The sequence below is a fragment of the Thermobia domestica genome, chromosome 14, assembly GCF_964235325.1.
Source record: "Thermobia domestica chromosome 14, izTheDome1.hap1.1, whole genome shotgun sequence".
Taxonomy (NCBI): domain Eukaryota; kingdom Metazoa; phylum Arthropoda; class Insecta; order Zygentoma; family Lepismatidae; genus Thermobia; species Thermobia domestica.
In genome coordinates this window covers 129,365,454-129,390,080 of record NC_137467.1, presented here as the reverse complement: position 1 = coordinate 129,390,080, position 24,627 = coordinate 129,365,454, and the positions used below count along the sequence as shown (strand labels likewise).

Sequence of the window (24,627 nt, the reverse complement as noted above, 5' to 3'; positions counted from 1 at the left end):
AACATCTGATTTCCACCATATTGGTGTTGATTTCCACCATGTATCAGATCTTGGCGATACAAAACCCGCTCAGCCGCATCTTGCAAATTTTCCAGGTTCCAGCATTTCTGGTTGAATTCGACGATTTCGTCCAATATGGTACAAAACGTGGGATTGGCTCCAGTATTCTGTTATGTTAGATGCTGCCTTTTGCTTCCTATGCCGGAAATATCCGTCAAGAAACAGTGATCTCTCATTTGTGCAGAATGGTTTCAGAGACTGGAAGCATGCAACCGAGAAAAATAAGGGATTTTCTCGTCACGCCGATTCTGAAACCCATAGGCACGCTGTGGCTTCTACTTGGAGCAACGGAAACGTGAGGACTCGGGCGAAACGGTCGTGAAGAAGGTGTGTAGTGATGTAATTATGAATAATAGGTACTGTGTGAAAAGTGTGATGGAAGTTATTCAATTCTTGGCTGTGAATCAGTTGTCCTTTTAGGGGAGATTCTTGGTGAGACCAACTCGGAAAACAATCAAGTGGTTTGTTTTCAAATTTGTTTGAATTTAGTATTCCTAAAGATCCGACATTAGCAGAAATTGTCAAAACTATCCCTGCCAATGCAACATACACTAGTCCGGATATTCAGAATGAGATAATTCGTTTCATGGCAGAATCTGTTAAGAGGAAAATAGTAAATGAAGCAAACGAAAGTACATTTTGTTCATTACTTGCAGTTGAAACCAGAGACAAGCAACGAACCGAAGATTTGTCTGTCGCAATTAGGTACCTTGTGAATTTTTAAAGTGCAAGAAGATGCGTAGCTATACTGAAGTTGGACGAATAAGACGCTGCCAGCATTAAGAATGCCATTTTAGATTGTTTAAGAAAAGTAGAATTCAAAACCGACACGATAATAGCAGAGTGCTACGATGGAGCACCTGTCATGAGTGGACAGAAAAATGGAGTGCAAGCTCTTTTGTCTGAGGATTTGAAGAGGAACATTTTGTTTGTTCACTGTTTCAATCACCAATTACATTTAGTTATTTGTAGAGCCATTGACACAATTCCTGAACTGAAAGAGTTCTTTGATATTTGTCAACAACTATATTACTTTTCCAGAAAAGGACGCGTTGCAGCAGATTACGCAGGAAGGAGCTTAAAGCGATTGTTGGAACAACGTTGGGCTGGACATCTTGACACTGTGACTGTAATTCGTGACGACAGGTTTCACATATTAAGTGCACTGATGGCAATTCAAACTTCCCGTGAAGAACACGCCTCAATGAAGGTTGAAGCTACCGGTTTACTACATCAGATCTTCACTAAGACTTTCTGTTTCCTTACTGAGCTCATGTTCAGGATTCTTGGATATCTAAAACCGACAATCGCAATGCTACAAAGAAGAGATTTGGACATTAATGCAGCTGTGAAGTTAATAGGGTCGGTAACGGAACAGCTCAGGTCTTGCCGGCAAGGCGAAGGAATATTTGAAAATATCCTTCACGATGCAATGAAGGCATATGCCTTAAACACTTCGATTCAGAAACCATTGAAACGCAAATGCACACTCTCCAGTCGCTTAGCTGATTCGGTTGTTGATTTGGAAGGCATAAATTTAGAGAAGGGAAAGGAAGACGAGAAGGAGCTGAAAAGATTATTCTGCGAAGTTCTCTATATCTCCGTCGAAGAAATTCGGAGCAGATTCAGTGAGACAGGGGAGCTCCTCCGTGGCTAAGCGGTTAGCGTACGCGCCTTTGGCGTGGGAGGCCCGGGTTCGATTCCCGGCGGGAGCTCATGTGGTTCGGATTCCACGTTAATCAGTAGGTCCACGTCTCATATAGCCTCGCTGCTGAACGGGACGTTAAACTCAAAATCAACTCAATCAACTCAACTCAGTGAGACAGGGACAGCTGTGATTGGTACCATTCACCACTTACTGAGCGAGAAAAGAAGTGAAGAAAATTTGAAACCTCTGTATGATGTTGTAAAGTACAAAGACCTGCATTGCAAAGTGCTTCAGAATTTGAAGCAGGAAATAGATCTAGCAAATCGACTGATCAACAAGACATCATCTCTGGAAGAGCTCACAAAACAAATTAGAAAATATGGCGAGGCTTTCCCGGGCCTAAAGATGCTTACAGAAGCTGCTCTAATTATTCCGTCTTCTACGTCCACGGTCGAAAACTGCTTCTCACATATGACAGCTCTCCTTTGACCTCAACGTCTGTCTATGAGACATGAAAGAAAATCGGACCTTGTTCTCCTGGCTTACAACAAAGATATTCTGCAAGCACTAGATCTAGACCAGCTTGTAATTGAATTTGCGAAGTGCTCACGTAAACTCCTTTTGATGTAATTACTTACATGAGGACTGTAAAAAAAAATATTTATTTGAATTATGTCAGGGTTGTTTCTTAATTTTTATACATAAAAATATTCCATAATGTACTTGTAATAAAAGTATTGTAGTTCCAAAATACTATAATTTAGATAACAGTTAATAAATGTTCCTAAAACAAATTATTTTTTTTTACTTTTAGTACTGCTTACTGTATTAAAATATATATTGAATTATATACCATCATTTTAACAAAAAAATGTTAATGATGATATTTGATAGTCGTGGATTTGGTACTGTAATATTTATCAGCATAATAAAGTGTTTCAACTCTCTCATAGATTCCATAAATAATAAATAAATATATAAATGAACATAGATATTGACAACGACAAGCGCCTCAAGGAACAAAAACTATATATATATACACACACACACACACACACACACATATATATATATATATATATATATATATATATATATATATATATATATATATATATATAATAGAGAGAAAGAGTTTTTGTGTTTCTTGAGGTCCCAGCCATTGCCCCCTCAGTATTCATCATTGCCCGCCCTAAGCAATCAGGCTGGCTACACACAATGATACAAACACAGTAAAATACAGTACAGTAAATACAAATACAGTACAAATACAAATACAAATACAAGTACAAATACAATACAAATATAGTAAATACTTTGAAGAAACAATAAATACTTTCATAACTATTGAATGAAAATTGTATAACTACGTAATAAGGCAAACCATCATCGAAAGATGGAAAAAGTAAAACACGCAGTTTTAATATTAACAGGAAAAAGGTGATTGATTTCTACCTGCGCCGGATGATTTTTTTTTTTTTTTTTGGGGGGGGGTCATATTTATCTGTCGTTTGCCTGGACTTTCCAAGGATAAAAAAGATTATGAGCAATCTTGCTACTTCTAAGAAACGTTTTTATTCATATAATTACTGCACAATACATACTTGTTTCATTTGATAAGAAAGGAACATGTTGATTTGCATCTCTTTTCTCGACGTGGTCACAATGAACAGAATCATCAGCGTCAAAGTTTTGGTACTTTGAATAGCTGAATATATTCGTGATCTTTCGTTTTAGCGTTCAAAATTCGTCTGAGAGCAAGTTCTCTAACGAAAAGACGATTATCACATACTAACATGTACAACAGAATTTTCTCTGTGTGTAGGGATGGTATCGAGACGAGACGAGACGAGACTTTGTACAGTCTCGGTCTCGTCTCGGTTGATAAGTAGCGGTCTCGATCTCGTCTCGTGTCAAAAATCGCCGTCTCGGTCAACAGATGCTTGTCTCGATCTCGATCTCGGTTTCGAAGGGCAAGTCTCGGTCTCGTCTCGGGTCTCGTCTCGAAAGTCTTGAAATAAATAGTATGAAATTAAAATTGTGAAAGTATTATTATCGTAGAGTTTGTCGTTTCCGGTTCTTACATGTTGCCTTCATTCTTGACAGAATTATGGTATGATGTACTTCTTTGTAGCTAATTTGCTAGCGCTAATGCTTTCCATGCGTGTGTTCCGGGTTCAATCTTCAGTGGGTATAACATACCTGGGATAAAACCCTAATAGTAACACATATTTCACTTTCAGCAAGAAACTTTGTCTCAAATAGCCTCAGTACTGCCTATACAATTAAACTCTAACTCCAGCACTATACTCCAGATGTATTTAATCGTACCGAAATTGAAATTTTACAATTTCTCAGTTATTATCCAAAACACTCCGCTTTGATTGTCATTTTAAAAACAGAATATAACGTTCATTATCTTAACAAATAGAGTAAATTATTACTACCATATATTTTGTTTCAAATTGATCAATTGTTTTATTACCGTTTCAAATCTCAGTGTTTAATTGACGCTTTAAAACAGGCACTTCCTTAACCTTATGGTGGGAGCTACGGCACTCATCTTTGCTATGTGGTTTCGGGTTCGATCACCAAACAAATTAGATTCAGTCTTATGTTTCGTATAGTTCGCGTCTCACTTTAAGTACATTCTGTTTCTTATACAAGTTTATAAGGGGGTAATGTATTTTATAAGCATATATCCAGTGCCGTAACGTAGATTAAGCTTATTCCTGAGTTCTCAGCGGTGCATATGGCCGCGGTGGCTCAGTGGTAGAGCGTTCTCCTCTGGTGCTTGGGGTCTCGGGTTCGATCCCAATCCCCGCCAAGTGAACTTTGTGGTGGACAAACACCGTGTGCGTGTGTTTCCTTGGGGATTTCCCGTTTCCTCCCACTTTCTTCATTCCACCATTTCATTCATTACTCATCATCACCGTCTCCTTTAACCTAACCGGCAAAATCATGGGACGTAAAACTTAAAGATTTCATTTCATTTCTCTCAGTGGTGCATGTGATCTTTATTCAAGAAAACTAATCATGCCTTGATTACGCTGAAATTTTATATTGCTTAAAAATTACTTGCAAAACATGGACATACATATTATGTAAGTATATAGGTAATTCGAGATATATGTATCTTTTTTCTGTCCCGGCATATAAGTGATTCTTAACTTTCTAGTTTTCCTTTGTATTAATTTTCGTAGTTTTGCTGCAATATGAAGGATCAAATTTGTTTTTCGCTGTACGAATTTCGTTTAATTTTGGATCTATTTTTACCCTACCTTACCTAGTAAAAGTTATATATATATATATATATATATATATATATATATATATATATATATATATATATATATATATATATATATATATATATATATATATAGGTCGAAATTGAGTTAAGGCTACATTTTTAATAGACTATGTTCTTTCTAGTGGTGTAATAATGTAAGTCTAAAAGCATCCTATTACTTTGTAACTACTTAGTATTGTTTGAAAACAGTACTATAGATCTTACTTAAGGAACTGGTTTTTCGGTTCTCTAGTAAAATAACGAAATTATTACTCTGAGGTCGAGATATAATAAAATTATAGCCATAATCATAATCAACCATTGTCAATCCACTGCTGGATGAAGGTCTTTCCAAGTCTTCTCCACAACTATCTATCTTGAGCAATTCTTTTTCAGGTTACTCCCCAGTTGTTCTTGATTTCGTCAAACCTTCTTTATAAGGACGTTTCATAGGCTGTTTTTGTCTCGTGGTATTCTGTCTAGAATTGTTTTTGTTCATCGATCATAATTTCTTGCAATATGCCCAGCACATTTTCCAGCCGATGTTAAAAATTATTCAATTAGTACCAATCATTAGTTGCCAAATAATTCATTTCTACTGTATAGGCCTATTTGACCTACAAATAGTTCAAATCCGCTACTTTTGGAGCACAGATACGCTACTTTTTGATCTTCGAATCTGGCAACACTGACTCAATGATTTAAATCAACACAATGTGAGGACCTCCATTTGGTCTAGCGGCTAGCACGCTTGACTTCGGTTCGCGTGGTTCCGAATTCGATTTCCGGTGGGGGTACAGTTGAACGACCGAAATGGTTCGGTTTCCATTGTAACCATTAACTCCACGTCTTCATAAGACGCCCTAGTATAATCATGGAACGTTAAACTAAACCAAATCAATCCAAAAATCAACACAATGTGTATTACTAATTGTCAGTCCTTGCATATAGCTATATGGTATGGATCGAGTTTGAGGTGGTCGGTGGTCAAACTAAAACAAGTGAAATGATGTTAGAACTTTTAATTAAGCATGGTGCATGGTTTTGTGTACATCAGGCCTAAGGGTTAGGTGAACAACTAGCGTTATCAGTTACATTTAATTTCAGTTACAATTTGCATTTACATGTATTGCTGGAACGAAAACTTTGACATTAACATTATAAATAGCCCAAAGACTATGAAAAACGTCTTTTGAAACCATTCTTGCACCATAAAGCAAATTAGGAGTTATTAAAATATTTTGCAGCTTAGTTGTTTGCACTATATTTAGAATAATATTTAGCAATTTATTTAAATTGGCAGCACTACTTAAAATAATGGAACTGGAGCTTGTTGTAATTAAAACAACCAAAAACTATTGTTGTAATGTTATAGAAGCAAACTAAAACAACAACCATTATAAAAACTTAACACAAATGCGTTATTTTAAGCAATAAAACAATCACTATCCATATGTTTGGTATTTCTGAAACGGTTTGAAATAATTCTTGTAAATGGCATTATGATCACTTAAGTCTTTTGGAAGCATCTACATGATGAGACGTGATAGGTCAGCATGTTTTCGAAGTAAAGTCTTTAGAAAAAGTTAAATTTTTCATTTCTTGTAACTTTGTTCCTTCATTCATTCGAAATAAAATACATTATACCATGATCATAGTATTTGACGCTAAGATACAAATGATGGGCATTGCACCGTCTATGCTATTTGAATTACCATATTAGAGATCTCCAAAATGTTGATGTTAGTGACAGGGTTGGCTGGTTTAAACCCAGGTGGTTTAAACCAGCTGTTTTTATTTTCTGGTTTAAACCAAAAAGCGAAAAATGTTAGTAAAAGAGTGTGTTCGTAAAATCTTGATGGACGCACTTTGTGGGTTATCACAATTCACTCCCTTGAATTATTCGTATTATATTCAGACCTAAATTCCTCATTCATTACTCAAAGGGATTATAATACAAAAACAACTTTTGTGTGTTGCATAAGTTTATGAATGTTTCTTATGTGATTTTTTTTTATAGTTTATTATTATTATTATGCAGTTGCAATCAAAGAAAAATTCAAAATATTGTTGCGTTCTAATAATGTTTACTACTGATAAAATACATCGAAATGCCGTACTTTGGGGGGGGGGGGTGTCATACAAACTCCACGAGAGATATTTATTGAAATCAAAAGTATCTTTGATATCTATTTATGTATAAATGAGTCAAAGTGGGCTCAAATAATTCGTATCTTTATTCACTTTTCGTACTGATACCCCAATTAAGTCGTTGTATGTCTTTAACTTGGACTCATAAAAGTCATAGTGAACTAACTTGGACTAAATTAGTTCTTCTGTACTCTGCAGTATTTTCAAATTGTCCATATGTAATTCAGCATAATGGTTTCACTTGTTCAACTATTTATCTTTTTGTCCTTCTGAAATGACTCTTGACAATTATATTAACAAGTATGTAAAGGTCAGCACAACGTATTTTTATCAGGACTCCTTCGTGAGTGAGTCGGCAGACGTATTGCAGTTGTGACCAATTAGTCCCGGTTTCGAGTCCAAATGAAGGACAATTTCCCTCGGATGTAAGCCGAGAAGCGGTTGGATTCCGCTTTAAGCTTATGTGACCCCTTCCAATATAACCCGGTTGTTGCATAATAACACCAAGGCGAAACAAACTTATTTCTGTCCATATGTGATATAAATACACAGAGCAAATTATTTAAACAAAAAAACCCGGTTTAAATAAACAAAAAAAACACGGGTTTAAACAAAAAAAAAACGTTCTTTTGTTTTTTCAATAAAAACCATGTTTTTTGCCAACCCTGGTTAGTGATACTGTATTGTCCTTTGTTACACTGAATAATGTATGTGGTATTGTGGTTTTATTTAATATCAAAAGTAGAATTAGGTAATACCTTACATAGTGCAATTTGAGAAAATATAATTTATTTTGCGTTGGTAACACTGCTTGTTTATATATAGGCACGGATCCAAGGGAAGGGCTATAGGGCTATATCCCCCCCCTTAACGCGCTCAGGTATACACTGAATTAAATTAGCTTCAATCCTGCTTTATACTGGATAAAGAGACAAAGTATGGTTTAGCCCATCCCTTGATCATATCCTGGATCCACGCCACACACACACACACACACACACACACACACATATATATATATATATATATATATATATATATATATATATATATATATATATATATATATAGGGTTACCCATTTTAATCTTTCCACGGAAATATCTCGGAAACGGTTGAACGTAAATAAACTGAGCAAAAACTCAAATAGGAAATTCTATGGGGCAAATCGAATGGTGATGTCATGGTGTCCCCGAGGGCCACTCTTTAAGGGCGCCCGGCGCCCAACTTTAAAATTTTAAATGAAAACATGAGGCGAATGACACCTCGTTCGATAGATCTTTAAAAACTGAAAAGGAATGTGGCAAAGGATATTTTATATCGGTCACCGTTTTTAAAATGGCAGCCAAGATAATTATGTTACTTATATCAGTTAATTGTCCAGTAGCACTAATATCAAAACGGTTGAACATAAATGAACCAAACAAAAGTTCAAATAGCAAAGCCATGGGGGCACATCGAATGGTGTTGTCGTGGTGTCCCCAAGGACCGTCCTTCATGTGGGCTCAGGGTCCAACTTTAAAATTTTAAGTGGAAACATGGGGCAAGTGATACCTCGTTCGATAGATCTTCAAACACTAAACAGAGTTGTGACAATGAACAGAACAGAAATTGAAACAGGAAAATGACATAAAACACGTCGGATGATGTCGTGGTGACCCCCAGGGCCGCCTTTCATGGGGCCCAGGGCCCAACTTCAAAATTGTCAAAAAACCTAACATAGGTCAAGTGATATCTCGTTCGATAGATCTTTAAAAACTAAAAAGTGTTGTGGTAAAAGATTTTTCATATCGGTTACCGTATTCAAAATGGGTGCCAAGACATGGTGCCTGTATTAGATAAAACGTCCAGTACCACTAATATGAAAACAGTTGGAGATAAATGAACAGGATAAAACTCGTATTGGAAATCGCAGAAGGTATTTTTCATTCCACGCCTCGAGAATAATCCAACGGAGAAAAAGATTATTAAAGTATAAGTGAGATAATGCTAAAGAGGAAATCTAATTCTTAGAAAATTATCTTTCCGATCTCCCTCCGCAAGTAAGTGAAGCGGAAATGAATGGTAAATTCTCAAATGAGAACCCCACTTTTACTTGCAATAGGTATGGTTTGTCTGAAACACTTGGGTGTACAAGTGATTGGTACTATAATGAAGTAATGAACCAATATTGTGCAGACGACTTTTGAACAAAACCAACTTTTGTACACGTTGTTCTAAAATTGCATTGTTCGACAAATTGGTTTCGCATTTCAGTTGATTCATTTTTGCACAAATCATTGCCTGCAATCAAAATGGAAAGTATTATTTAACAAGAATTTTACCTACTTTTATCTATTACAGACACCTATCTGTTATAAAAACACATTTCAGGTAATTTTGTTTTGTAGATACAATTTGCGAATGAAGTAGTTCTCATTTGCAATTTCACAGTTCCTTCCCGCCCCGCTTCACCCACTTACGGAAGACGTTGGAATGATAATTTTCTAGGAATTAGATTTCCTCCTTTACATTATGGCACTTTTACTCTAATCATCTTCTCCTCTGTTGCAACATTTTCGAGCCGTGAAGTGATAAATATTCTCTGTGATTTCCTACAGGAGTTTTATTCTGTTCATCCGTTATTATCTTCAACCGTTTTCATATTATTGGTACTGGATGTATTATCTTGTACAATCCGCGGCAAAAAACCTGCAACATGAGGATGTAAGTTTATTGTGAAACTACGCCTAACAGCACACGGAATGAACATAACGTCTAAGTGGAACGAATCACGCCAGGATAAACCTCGGCCTCCTCCCGTGCACACTTATTTTGGAGCAAAAGACTTCGTCATTTCACAATAAACTTATATGCTCATGTTGCAGGTTTTTTGCCGCGGATTGTACAAGCACCATGTCTTGGCGGCCATTTTGAAAACGGTGACCCATATGAACAATCTTTTGCCACAACGCTGTTTAGTGAATGAAGATCTATCGAACGAGGTATCACTTGACCCATATTTTCGTTTAAAATTTCTAAGTTGGGCCTGGGCCCCCATGAAAGCCGGCCCTGGAGAGCACCGGGACAACATCATTCGATTTGCTCCGTGGATTTAATATTTGAATTTTTGTTTGGTTCAATTATGTTCAACCGTTTTCATATAAGTGCTACTGCACGTTCATCTGATGCAGGTAACATATCTTGGGGGCTATTTTGAATACGGTGACCCATATGAAAAATCTTTTGCCACATCGCTTTTTAGTTTTTAAAGACCTATCGAACGAGATGGTACTCACCCCATGTTTTCATTTAAGATTTTAAAGTTGGGCCCCGGGCCCCCTTGAAGAGCGACCCTGAGGGGCACCATAACATCGCCATTCGATCTGCCCCATGGTATTTCTTAATTTAGTTTTTGTTCAGTTCATTTATGTTCAATCGTTTTTGAGATATTTCCGTGGAAAGATTAAAATGGGCAACCCTGTATATATATAGGCCTATATATATATATATATATATATATATATATATATATATATATATATATATGAAAATGGAATCAAAAATGAAATCTTTGAGTTTTACGTCCAACGGTTATGCCGGTTAGGCTAAAGGAGACGGTGATGATGAGTAATGAATGAAATGGTGGAATGAAGAAAGTGGGAGAAAACGGGAGAACCCGAGAAAACCCACGCACACGGTGTTTGTCCACCACAAAATTCACTTGGAGGGGGCTGGGGTCGAACCCGGGACCCCAAGCACCAGAGGTGAACGCTCTACCACTGAATATATATATATATATATATATATATATATATATATATATATATATATATATATATATATATATATATATATATAGATAGATAGATAGATAGATAGATAGATAGATAGATAAATAGATAGATAGATAGATAGATAGATAGATAAATAAATAGATAAATAAATAAATAGATAGATAGATAGATAGATTATATGCAACAGCAGTGAATTTTGTTTCGAGAGAGGCTTCAGGAACGGGTAACAAACATTTGCGTTGTACGTGCAATGCAAAAAAATGATTACAAATTTATTTCGGGAGGGGCTTGAGCCTGATACCTATCCCCTAAATATGCCACTGTACAGGTACAAGAGTCAACTGTTCCCATATTATCTCATACACATCTCATAAACAAATTTTGAGTAAAGGCAAAATAACTATCAATATTCAAGACGAGACCGAGGCTTTCGAGACTGACCATGGTCTCGTTTCGGTCTCGTCTCGATTTATAGAGTTCTGTCTCGGTCTCGTCTCGGTATGTAAAAGTCCGTCTCGGTCTCGGTCTCGTCTCGGTATATAAAAGTCCGTCTCGGTCTCGGTACCATCCCTATCTGCGTGTACAAAAATGAATTGCGTTGGATCTTCAAACTATCAATTTGACTCGGTACTTAAATGAAGAGTTAAAAAGTATCATAGATCCTGTAATCTAACACAATTCACTTGCTCTTGGACGGATTTTGAACGCTAAAACTAAAGATCACAATCATATTCGTCTATTCAAAGTACCAAAACTTAACTTTGACGCTGATGAATACATCGATTTGATCAACTGGCAAGAAAACATTATTTCTTCTCCAATACTACAGTACCTGAACGAACACAAATGCATTGTGATGATTTTTTAAACATTAATGTAAAATTGTAAATCGTTTCCTTATTGCTTAAAAACCTTCAGATTTTGCTAAATCCTTGAATGTTAAAAGATGCATTTTTATGAAAAAAATTAAAAATAAATATTTTCATTGTCTCACTAAAAAGAAACACTCAATTCTATTCAAAAATCGAAAATTTAAATTTTTCAAAAACTTGAAATTGTCAACCCCCGGTGGAAGATGGAAGATGAGATTCTGTGGAGAAATTGACTATAAATAATTTTTGTCACTAAAAGGAAACATTTCCACCCTATTGCATATCGGGGTTCCATGGTTTGGATTTTTTGAGGCTTTCGAAGTTTTCAGCCCAGGTGGGGGTGGGGGATGGGATTCTACAGGGGGCTTGAGAATGAATGTTTTCTTTGTCTCACTAGGTGGAAGCTTTTCCATCCTATTCCAGATGAAAGTTCCAACATTTTAATATTTCGGGATTTTTGAAAATTTCAACCTCCAGTAGAGAGTGGAAGTTGAAACCCCAAGAAAAATTTGAAAATAAATATTTTCTTTGTCTCAGCAAAAGAAAATCCATCCACCCCATTCCAAATGAAATTTCCAAAATAAAATATTTCCCAAATTTTGAAACTTTCAAGCCCCAGTAGAGAGTGGTAGATGAAATTTTATGAAAAAATTTAAAATAAATATTTTTAGTTGTCTTACCGAAAGGAAACTTCTTCCCGACAATTCCAAATCGAAATTCCAAAATTGCTAAAAATCGGCCTAGCCTAATCCTCGTTTTGTGTAGACCACTATAACTAGAAAAGAATGTTCTCTTTGTCACGAACTCAGAGGGTAGGAAAGGATTTTTTTTAAAAAAAATACCTTTCTCAAAGGAAGACAGTCTTATCTTTTACCAGTAGCAGAGTATCTTACAAATCCTCCAAGCTGAAAAGGAAAATGAAACTCGGCATATATAGGCTGTGTTTGACGTCAAGGAATACGAGATTAACTACTTGAATCCCGCTCTCTGCTTAAATTCGGCGAACGCTACGGTGGTATTTCTTAGCAATTGATAAGTAGGTCATTTTTAATCTTTTAGGCTATATAACGGTATACACATGTAGAAGGGTGTGAGAAATACAATTAAAGGAACTCCAAAACCTTAATTTCAAGACTCTTTTTAAAAATTCTTATACATTCGATTATAAATATCTTATTCTATTTGCATAGGTGCTGTGAAGACTTACTGGCTTTTGTCTCGGGAGAACAGGACACCGCTGACCAATATGCTTCCTCTGAAGGCAATTTCTCCCAGGCACAACGAGGAAGGAGTGGACGCCCTCAGTCGCAGGGTCTACTCGCCAGTCACATTCCACGACGTAGCACGACGATCGATTGGAAATTCTCCCATCAGGAAAGGTAAAACATTTTGTCTTCATACATTCATCTTCTCTAACCTTTTAAAGGGAATTATTCTTTCTACTTTCTTTCAAACCAACTAGAATTTTAATGTTTTCATGTTACTGATATTTTATTCAAATGTATTTCAATATCATTTAGATCAGAAATGTAGAAATTAGCGGAGTAGTATAGCACGTACTTCTCACGAACTTGTTCCGAAAATCTCACGAAAAACGCCCTAAAATCCGCCATTTTGTACCAAAATTTACCCATGTTCCCAAAATCTCACGAAAAACGCCCTAAAATCCGCCATTTTCTACCAAAATTTATCCATGTTCCCAAAATCTCACGAAAATGAGGGTAAAATCCGCCATTTTGTACCAAAAAATTTACCCATGTTCCCAAAATCTCACGAAAATGGATGCAAATTTCCTCTTGAATGTTTTATCATATATTTTAATACAATTTTATATTAATTTATACAATTTATGCTGATTACTTACCGTTTTTCCCCAAGCCTTTAAGAAACTTGTTTCTTCCTTGCTTATTCATCCCTCAAGTGCCCAGAAATAACTGAAGAAGCTTCAAAGCATGTCCACACAAGTCTTTTTTGTTAATCTTGAACGCAGTTGGTCTTGGTATTCAAGAAACTAATTCTAAAGAAAGAAGGCACCTATAATAAAAGAATGGGATGTTCTAAGGTGACGTAACTAAAGGAGAAAGGCAGAAAACAAAAGGATAAAAAAGTAGTTGTTGGACCTGAATCTATCCAACGTGTGAGGTCTTTGTTCATTGGATTGCCGACAAACACCATTGTAATCGTAGCAGATGCTTCTTTTGGAGCTGTCTCGTAATTTCATCATTGTGTCAATTAAGGAAATAAGAAAGTGTCAATTTAACGTGACATATGGAAGCCAGAAAATAGTGTAACAGCAGGAAGTGAGAAAGACATGTACGTTAAGAATGGCGGGGGTAGGGAGCCCTTTGATGGAGTATCGAACGTAACATAGACACAGGTGTGCTGTAATTTTTGGGTGGTCCAGGGTTTTTTGAAGGTGGAGGGAGCGAACTGTGTTCTGGACATTGCTTAATGGGGGGACTGTGATTTCTACTGCATGGAAACTGAAAAATATGTGAAAAAAGAAAGAAATAAAAATTATTATTCTAACGACAGAGAATTTAAGAATGAGATAGGTACGTGTCACTTTTTAAAAGCTAATGTATTGCCCCATATTGAGGGAACCGCACATAAGATGGAGGGGTGAAGTGTGTTTTTTGTTTTGTGAGCAAAGGACCACTTTAAACCGGCGTGCGACTTGTTACGCATTTTCTTAAGACCTTGCCACATACGTAGAGGGGAAAAAAAGAGGGAGCGTTCCTACCTGAGTTTCAAAGAGGAAAAAAAGAGTGAATGAATTGTGTACGCAAGACAACTTTCACTATTGTGCTTTTTGGAAGAAGTGTTGAAACAAGATTTCTTTAGGTATTTTCACATAAATGATTTTATCCTTTTAAAAACTAGAGTAATGAATTAATTATTTATGAATATTAATGAAATGATAATGAATATTAATGAGATGGTAATGAATATTAATGAGGGGGTATTTTATGTAATGATATTGTATTTTCAGTAGCTGATATGGGATTTTAGCATAGAATATCATCTTTTGGATACTGTATGGGTCTAATGGTGTACGAAGCTTAGACGAATGACAAATTGCATGTATATGTGATTAGTTTGTAAGTGGGTACATCTATGTGTAGGTGATATGGGATTTTAGCATAGAATATCATGTTTTGGATACTGTATGGGTCTAATGGTGTACGAAGCTTAGACGAATGACAAATTGCATGTATATGTGATTAGTTTGTAAGTGGGTACATGTATGTGTAGGTGATATGGGATTTTAGCATAGAATATCATGTTTTGGATACTGTATGGGTCTAATGGTGTACGAAGCTTAGACGAATGACAAATTGCATGTATATATGATTAGTTTGTAAGTAGGTAGATGTATGTATGTAAGTATATTGGTTTTTGATATCGGGACAGGAATATATGTATCATATTGTAGACATATTATCTTTCGTTTGCATGTAAGTGTTTTAAGCATGTGTTGTTGGTTGCGTAGCTTTAGGGGCTATACTAGGCTGGATGCAAACACCTGAAGTGTTTCTATTGTAGGGTTATATATATTGTAGAGTTGTATATGTTGTTATGATGATATGTTATGTGAATGCAAACACATGAACTGATTATATTGTAGCCTTATAATTTGATTGCTTATGTATATAGATTACCTTGAATACCATGTTAGAATGTATATATTGTGGTTTTTTACGTACGCAGATACTTGTTAGACATGTCCTAGTGGTATTTGAAGCACAAAGGATATCACTGTGTTATAACCCATTTACATATAGATATCTTTTCACTACAGTATTCTAATGTCTTATATTGATACCTTTACTTACTTCTAAGATACTTGTTCACCTTATAGAAGACATTATGCCATCAACATGGTTTCGAACTTGGGATAATTTATTGTATGAACATAAAATTTGTATAAATAACCTTATATGAAGCATAGGTATTCTTCCTTTATCTTATATAGAATACAGATACTTCGTATGATATCAATATTTGTTTGGAGAAATAAAACATAGTATTGTAAATTGTAACGCTTTATTCTATTTATATACTCTATAATATTGTATTTTGCAATATTGGCATATTGATATACATATATAGATATATTTAAATAAGATATTTACTATACTTAGAATATTCTTAATAACTTATTGACATATTTACATTGTATATACGTACAAGTACCAACAGATAGCAAAACTTATGGACATATTTGATGATATTATGACCATGTTATGACATTATAGTACCTTTAGACAGTTTACTATTTACATATATACAGAATACCATTCATTTCACGCACTTAATACTTTGATAACCATATGGCAATGTTCTATAGTCAGTAATACTGTTATGATTTAATCGTCGTCTTTTATTTTGAACTTTTTGATGTGTTTTAGTTTCAGACTTGGATACGATGACAAACCCAGGCTTACGAACAATTCTTCCTGGATTGTGTAACTGTTTTTTGTCAGCTTTATCTTGAACTAGTTGATAAAAATGATCAAAGTTAATTTCTTGTCGTGTACGATGATTTAAAGTAATTCCTCTAATTTTAAATACATAATCTACTTTCCCTGTTTGAACTTCTTTCATTCTATAGGCATAATTTTTTGGTCCTAAGCCTATAAAGGCATCAATTTCCCAGCCATCAGGAACTTCATTAGTTAACTGACCTAAATAGGGACCCAAAGAAAGTGGAGGCTTTTCATTACGTTGCTGCACAAACATAATACTATCAGTGTCGCAGTACAATACACGCTCAGGATCTATAGCTGTTAGTAACTCATAAAGTTTTAGACGCGCCCAAGAGGTGATGAAGGCTGCAAGGACAACATTGGAAAATTTCCATGGTTTGTTTTTGTTTTCAATGTTTTTATATGATACAATGAGATGCCGCTCTCCAATAGGCAATACAGTTTGTACCTCATATTGTGGTGCCCATAGATAACTTAAAAATTTTTCTGGAGTATCTACAATTACAGATTGAGATAAATCTGTTCTTTGTCCCCATTTCCCATACAAGGAATTGAGAAATATTTTGGAAATATATCTTAAACCAGGATTTGATTCAATGTTATTTTCCGTTAACTGAATGCATTCATGTTCATAATAGTTTGCAATATATTTTTCTTGATCTTGTTTACTTTTGCACCAGCTAGGAAATCCTGAAGACTCCTGTTTCATTTTTAAGAAGGAATTGACATAATCTTTAAACAAATTATTTTCTGATCCGGATAATTTGAATTCCCAAATTTCGATAATTTGTAAAATTTTGTATCCGAGATTTAAAGCTACATGAAGTTCAGGAGTACAGTATGTACCAGTAAGGACACGCTCGGCCTCATTATGGATGCAATTGTTTTCACTTTGTTCCATACACGTACGACATAACCCAAACAAAAGGCGATCATTACATGTATATGGTAAAATTGGAAAATATAAGTCTTTGGGAGGCAAGATACTACATTTCACTAATCCATGAATACTTTGCACTTGTGGAAAGTCAGGCCCCTTGTATATTATAGGTTTACCTATAGGCAATGGCTTACGTGCCATTACCCACGGATAAAGACTGGTAATATCATAATATGCCACAAACTCTTCGCTGGTACATTCGTACAAGGCATTAAAACATTCTGTACGTCCCCCATGAAAACTATCTTTAGGTACCAGATGGTTGACAAGATCATGACACTGTGTTTGAATAAACTGTTGTAATTTTTTATCATTTTTTACCATGAGGTCCCATTCACATTCCCACATTTCAATGACATTAAGATTTAATTTTTTAAGAAATGCTATTTTTGTGGTGGTGTTTTCATACCGATCTTGTACTGATGTACCTTGCTTAGAGGATGAATCTAGGGACACGTGTCGTAGTGTAGGATAACAGTTTAAACACCCGTGATAGTAACATCCATGAAATTCGTAAACTGTATTTGTTTCAGTTTCAAATCCATCAACCTTATACCTCCCAAATCGTTTTTCCAAACCATTTCCAGAATGAAGAATGTTATTACCAGTAGTACGTTCTAAGTATCGCAGCCAGTACATTGCCTTCAGACTTTGACGATCACGATGGTCAAACCCATAAGGTGGAATAATTGGAATAATTTCTTTGGGTAAATATAAGGTACGATATGTTAGTATTGCCAAACTAGCAATAGTTGGTGCAGCGATAAAACATTGGATACCATTTGTTTTGTCTTCAATTAAGTTTGAAAATTTAATGACAGCCTCTGCTAAAATTTTAACATCATTCCGACAATATTCAATCATTTCCTTTTGGAGATTATACTCCTCATTACTTGCAACACGTTCTTTGTGCCATATGATAAGTTGCTCTCGATCTTCAGTGCTCCTTGAATCAGCATCAAAATATTTTAGATCAGGAATTTTGCCTATATAATTTTGGTTTTCTAATGTATTAAACAAGTACGGAAAATCTCCCTTTCGTAAATTTGCAGAAAGACCTAACGTCTTAGGTAATTTAGATAATTTAACTCCCATATACAAATATGTGTCACGAAAGTAAATCTTTTGTCCTAAACGCATTTCAATAATTTTTTGCCCTGACATTATTACTTCAGGTGTAAAATGATGGTTTATGATCAAAGTTTTAGCACAGAATTGCATATCATAATTACTGCCATTATGGGAAAGCACAATGATTTTTTTAAACATTGGTCGAGTTATTAATACATGATTAACAAATTCTTCAATGTTGTGAAAATCAAACGAACGGAATCCATTTTTATCGCCGCATACAAAGCATGTATCATCAAGCTTCATGTCCTTACACTTGTAACAAGCATGAATACAATTTACGAAATTTACGCGATGTTCTTGTTCTCCTTGTTCATTTTTAGGAAGCAACATTGTTTCTACATCAAAGATAATGTACAAAAAGGTATCTACATGTTGCATCATAGCCGTTTGAACAAAACAAATATGGTCATCTATTACATATGAGTAACATGTTTTACAATAACGTTCACCACATTCATGTTGAGACCTGCGTGAACGCATGTCAATCATATCACCACATTGGACACAAATTTTCTTTGTTTCGCATAAACTTTTTCCGGAAACATTTATTGTTTTATGATTAGCAAAACATTCTTCTGAAGAAAACAGTCTATGACAATTAATGCATTCACGTTTAATATTATTATCATTATTACAAACATTGTGATACTTTTCACACATTGGGCATTGGAAGTTACACTTATGATTTTCTGTACGATGATAACCTTCCAAACAATACTGACAATAATTTTTCTTGTTTAATAGTGTTGTAATACTCGTAATTAATTCATAGTGTCCCTCAGTATACAAAATTAAAATTTTCTTTGATGCATATATTCCAGGATAAATTACATTGTAGTTTCGAGTTAAAGGATTTTTTTCGTAAACAACAATTTGATAATGAGGTGCTAGCTTATTTTGAAACTTTTTTACATCATCAATAGTACATCCATCATGGATTTCAATGTCAACTTTAGCACTAACACACAAATCCTTTGCTTGTTTCATCAATCGTTCAGAATGATTTTTCAATTCATATACGTAATTATAACGATGATCAGCTCTACCCATTCCAAGAATAATACTCTTGGGAAGACAATACACATCCTTTTGTACAGGAATAGTACATTGATGCATGTGTGTTACAAGATCAACATATTTTGATGAACCCATAGTTCGTCCCCTACCTTTACGTAAATCAACAATATGAATTTTGAAATTTACTTTATCACCTAATAAATAATTTTCATTACTATTTAAAACATTTTCAATTTTACGAAATAAAATGTCGGAGCTTAAATTTGGCTTTTGACGCCACGAAATGTATATTGGTTTATTAATTGTGGAAGCAGAACTTTCTATTGTTATACCAACATACATATCATCATCGGCATCATTTAAAACATGATCCTTTACAAATTCAAATAACAACTGAATATATTTTTCAGGATCATCTATTCCGCTAGTGCGCATACGTTCAATTGTAACTTCCTTTCCCGTAAGTCCAAAATAAGTATAATGTTTGGTTCTATTATTAACAATACGAAAATATTCATTTGTTTTACCACACCCATACATGGTAGGTTGTGATAGATTATTAGTATTAGGACTTGGAAAGTTTATAAAATTTTCCATGAAAACGCTAAAATCATTTGTAGTTAAACTATTAGCTTTTCCTTCAGACACAAGTTCCATAAACTTCTCACGAGCTAAATTCTTTATATTATCTTGACGAAAGAAGCCTACATGATATAAATCAATAATATCTTTTGCAGACTTACATTTTTTCAAAACAACATGAGGATCACAACCAAAATGCATAAACAACGCCTGCAATAACTTGGAATAAGCTTCATTGCTTACCCTTGCACCAGTAGCATGACATTGTGTTATCACTTCCCATGTAAATAAAACTTCGTTTGGATTTTCATATCCACGTGCTTCTTGTGCCGCCAACATGGTACAGATGACAGACTGTTCTTCCATTGTGTGATTGACACACTAAATATGTAATTGCAATTTGAATTTTTATCTTATACAATAAATATTTTACACAATGATGTACACAGAACTTTGATATTTCTTTCACAGTTTTTAAATGATAAGGTTTCGTAAGTAGACTTTTATGATATAATTCACAATGTGTTGACTAAAGATACACTTTTTAAGAATTTTTTTTTTACACTTACCAGTAAGTATAATAAAACTTTCCCGAACTTGTTTCAGTTCACAACAGATTTAGTTGTAAGTTTACCGACACTACACTTAAAAGGTTGTCGGCAATTGCACTAACACTTGCCGTTAACCACAATGATAAAACTTCCCGTAACTTTTTTCAGTTTAGTATCGATGCACTACCACTTGTCACTCACTAAGTATATTTTAGTTTACCGAAGATATACTTTTAAGTTTATCGGTTAATCCTTTAGCACTTTCCGATAATTGTAATTTACAAACTGCCGTAATAAAATTGATTTAGACTAATTACAGCACGCAAAGTACAAATAGGAAGTGTGTTTACTTTTTATTGATTGTTTATTATCAACACTAATAAATGGAAATTCCAAGAACTCCACACGAAGATTCCCGAAGATTGCCGAAGGTTCCCGAAGTTTCCCGAACATGGCCGAACCTAATCGAAGATGAACATGAGAGTTTATCCACAATTCCTGTACATGTTGGTTAATGTATCACACGAATGGTTCCGAAAATTACCGAACTTAACCGAAGATGGACATAAGAATGTATGAACAATTCCTGTACACGTTTAGTAAATGTAACTTCCAAAAGACTTGTAACTTTAAGATATATTTCAAAGTTTATTATTATTAGATGTAACTTTGTAACAAAATCGGTATTTTAAAATAAATGATTTAACAACAGAGAGTATACCAATAATTGGCTTTACTTTAACACTAGTAATTCTATAGTGCGCGGCGCGGCTTGCTGCGCGGGATTTATAGTTTAAAATTTAATCTCGTACCCAAACACACTTAGTTTTTGTAATCTCGTACCCAAACGCAGTTAGCTTTGTAATCTCGTACACAGGTGCTTTAACATATTTTAAATTAGTAACAGTAATATTACATAATGTGATATAATTTGTAAATGCACTATTAAAGTTTGCAACACTTCAAATAATTATAGCTACTTGTTTTGTATGCTTTTCCACTGTGTTATTGGCCTTTAAAAAATTCCTTTGTTAGTAGTGCTAAAAATTTGTTTTGTCTACATTGCTACAGGTGTTTAAATTGGTTTAAACCGGTTTAAACTAGTTTATTGTTTTTTCTTAACAGAACACTCATAGAGTGTGATCGTATTTAAATTGCTGTGCAAGCTCATTATTTATTTAACCTTTCGTAATATTCATTGGATCGTTTGTTACTCAAACTCTTTATTTATTTAACCTCTCGTAATAAATTACTCGAACACTTCGTGTGAGCATACCAAAGATGTTCCGAAAAATACTAAAATGTGTCAGCATACGAAAGATAATTTGAAAATAATTAAAAATGAAGTAAACTTAGAATTAATTCCGATAGAAACACAAAATAACATAGTTACAAATATTTTATTCGTTCGCTTGATTAGCAGCTCAGAGGAATTACATTCCGAAAATATTAAAATTAACAAAACATAAATATAAAAAAGTTATTTTAGCATGACACAAGATGATTAAACTTAAAATTTATTACATGAAGCTCTTTGATTGTTAAATGGAGAAGTAAAATTTAAGTCAGTGCTGCAATTGAATACAGAAACTATCAGTAAAAGTACAAGTTCCCAAAAGTAAAATGTAGAAACAAAACTTAAAACACAATGTTGCAATTTAAATTGGAAAGAAAATTAAAAATACAACTTACAAACAAAATGTAGAAACCGAAAATAAAATTGCAGAAGCAAAATTAATACTACAAGTTTTAAAAAAAATTGAAACTGACATGAAAATATATAAACAAAATTAAAACAACGCTACAATTTAAATTTAAAGTACAAGTTCCCAAAAGTAAAGTGCAGAAACAAAACTTAAAACACAATGTTGCAATCTAAATTGGAAAGAAAATTAAAAATACAACTTACAAACAAAGTGTAGAAACCGAAAATAAAATTGCAGAAGCAAAATTAATACTACAAGTTTAAAAAAAATTGAAACTGACATGAAAATACATAAACAAAATTAAAACAACGCTACAAATTAAATTTAAAGTACAAGTTCCCAAAAGTAAAGTGCAGAAACAAAACTTAAAACACAATGTTGCAATCCAAAATGTAAAAGAAAAAATTAAAAGTACAAGTTTAAAAAATTAAAACATGCAAACTAAAAAATAAAAAATACAGAAACAAAACTTAAAACACAATGTTGCAATCCAAATTGCAAAAGAAAATTAAAAGTATAACTTTAAAACACAATGTTACATTACAAATTCCAAAACAAAATAAAAATTACAACTAAAGAAATCAAAATGTAAACTGAAAAACTAAAAATGCAGGAATAAAAAATTTTAAAGTACACAATGTTGCAATCTAAATTGCAAAATGAAAATAACAAGGAGGAAACAAATTTTAAAAAATGCAAAACTGAAAACAAAAAATACAAAATAAGATTAAAACAATGTTGCAATCGAAAATACAGAAAGAAAATAAAAATACAAACATAAAACATATACGAAACATTATGTAGTAGTATAGCACGTCATTATTTTAATAACATGAGTTTGCACCAGCTTTGGTGAGATTTTCGGACAAAGTTGGTGAGATCTACGTGCTATACTACTACATAATGTTTCGTATATGTTTTATGTTTGTATTTTTATTTTCTTTCTGTATTTTCGATTGCAACAATGTTTTAATCTTATTTTGTATTTTTTGTTTTCAGTTTTGCATTTTTTTAAATTTGTTTCCTCCTTGTTATTTTCATTTTGCAATTTAGATTGCAACATTGTGTACTTTAAAATTTTTTATTCCTGCATTTTTAGTTTTTCAGTTTACATTTTGATTTCTTTAGTTGTAATTTTTATTTTGTTTTGGAATTTGTAATGTAACATTGTGTTTTAAAGTTATACTTTTAATTTTCTTTTGCAATTTGGATTGCAACATTGTGTTTTAAGTTTTGTTTCTGTATTTTTTATTTTTTAGTTTGCATGTTTTAATTTTTTAAACTTGTACTTTTAATTTTTTCTTTTACATTTTGGATTGCAACATTGTGTTTTAAGTTTTGTTTCTGCACTTTACTTTTGGGAACTTGTACTTTAAATTTAATTTGTAGCGTTGTTTTAATTTTGTTTATGTATTTTCATGTCAGTTTCAATTTTTTTTAAACTTGTAGTATTAATTTTGCTTCTGCAATTTTATTTTCGGTTTCTACACTTTGTTTGTAAGTTGTATTTTTAATTTTCTTTCCAATTTAGATTGCAACATTGTGTTTTAAGTTTTGTTTCTGCACTTTACTTTTGGGAACTTGTACTTTAAATTTAAATTGTAGCGTTGTTTTAATTTTGTTTATGTATTTTCATGTCAGTTTCAATTTTTTTTTAAAACTTGTAGTATTAATTTTGCTTCTGCAATTTTATTTTCGGTTTCTACATTTTGTTTGTAAGTTGTATTTTTAATTTTCTTTCCAATTTAGATTGCAACATTGTGTTTTAAGTTTTGTTTCTACATTTTACTTTTGGGAACTTGTACTTTTACTGATAGTTTCTGTATTCAATTGCAACACTGACTTAAATTTTACTTCTCCATTTAACAATCAAAGAGCTTCATGTAATAAATTTTAAGTTTAATCATCTTGTGTCATGCTAAAATAACTTTTTTATATTTATGTTTTGTTAATTTTAATATTTTCGGAATGTAATTCCTCTGAGCTGCTAATCAAGCGAACGAATAAAATATTTGTAACTATGTTACTTTGTGTTTCTATCGGAATTAATTCTAAGTTTACTTCATTTTTAATTATTTTCAAATTATCTTTCGTATGCTGACACATTTTAGTATTTTTCGGAACATCTTTGGTATGCTCACACGAAGTGTTCGAGTAATTTATTACGAGAGGTTAAATAAATAAAGAGTTTGAGTAACAAACGATCCAATGAATATTACGAAAGGTTAAATAAATAATGAGCTTGCACAGCAATTTAAATACGATCACACTCTATGAGTGTTCTGTTAAGAAAAAACAATAAACTAGTTTAAACCGGTTTAAACCAATTTAAACACCTGTAGCAATGTAGACAAAACAAATTTTTAGCACTACTAACAAAGGAATTTTTAAAGGCCAATAACACAGTGG

General features: G+C 33.6%; 1 protein-coding gene across 3 annotated transcripts in view; it reads left to right on the top strand.

Annotated features, from left to right (window-relative positions):
• The window catches only part of Gyc88E (Guanylyl cyclase at 88E), a 227,035-nt gene that overhangs the window by 188,463 nt on the left and 13,945 nt on the right, over positions 1 to 24,627 (top strand). For all 3 annotated transcript variants that reach the window (XM_081738809.1, XM_081738808.1, XM_081738807.1), the window contains one exon: positions 12,989 to 13,177. In XM_081738809.1, coding sequence (XP_081594935.1) covers positions 12,989 to 13,177 — 189 coding nt within the window. The remainder of the gene's footprint in view (positions 1 to 12,988; positions 13,178 to 24,627) is intronic.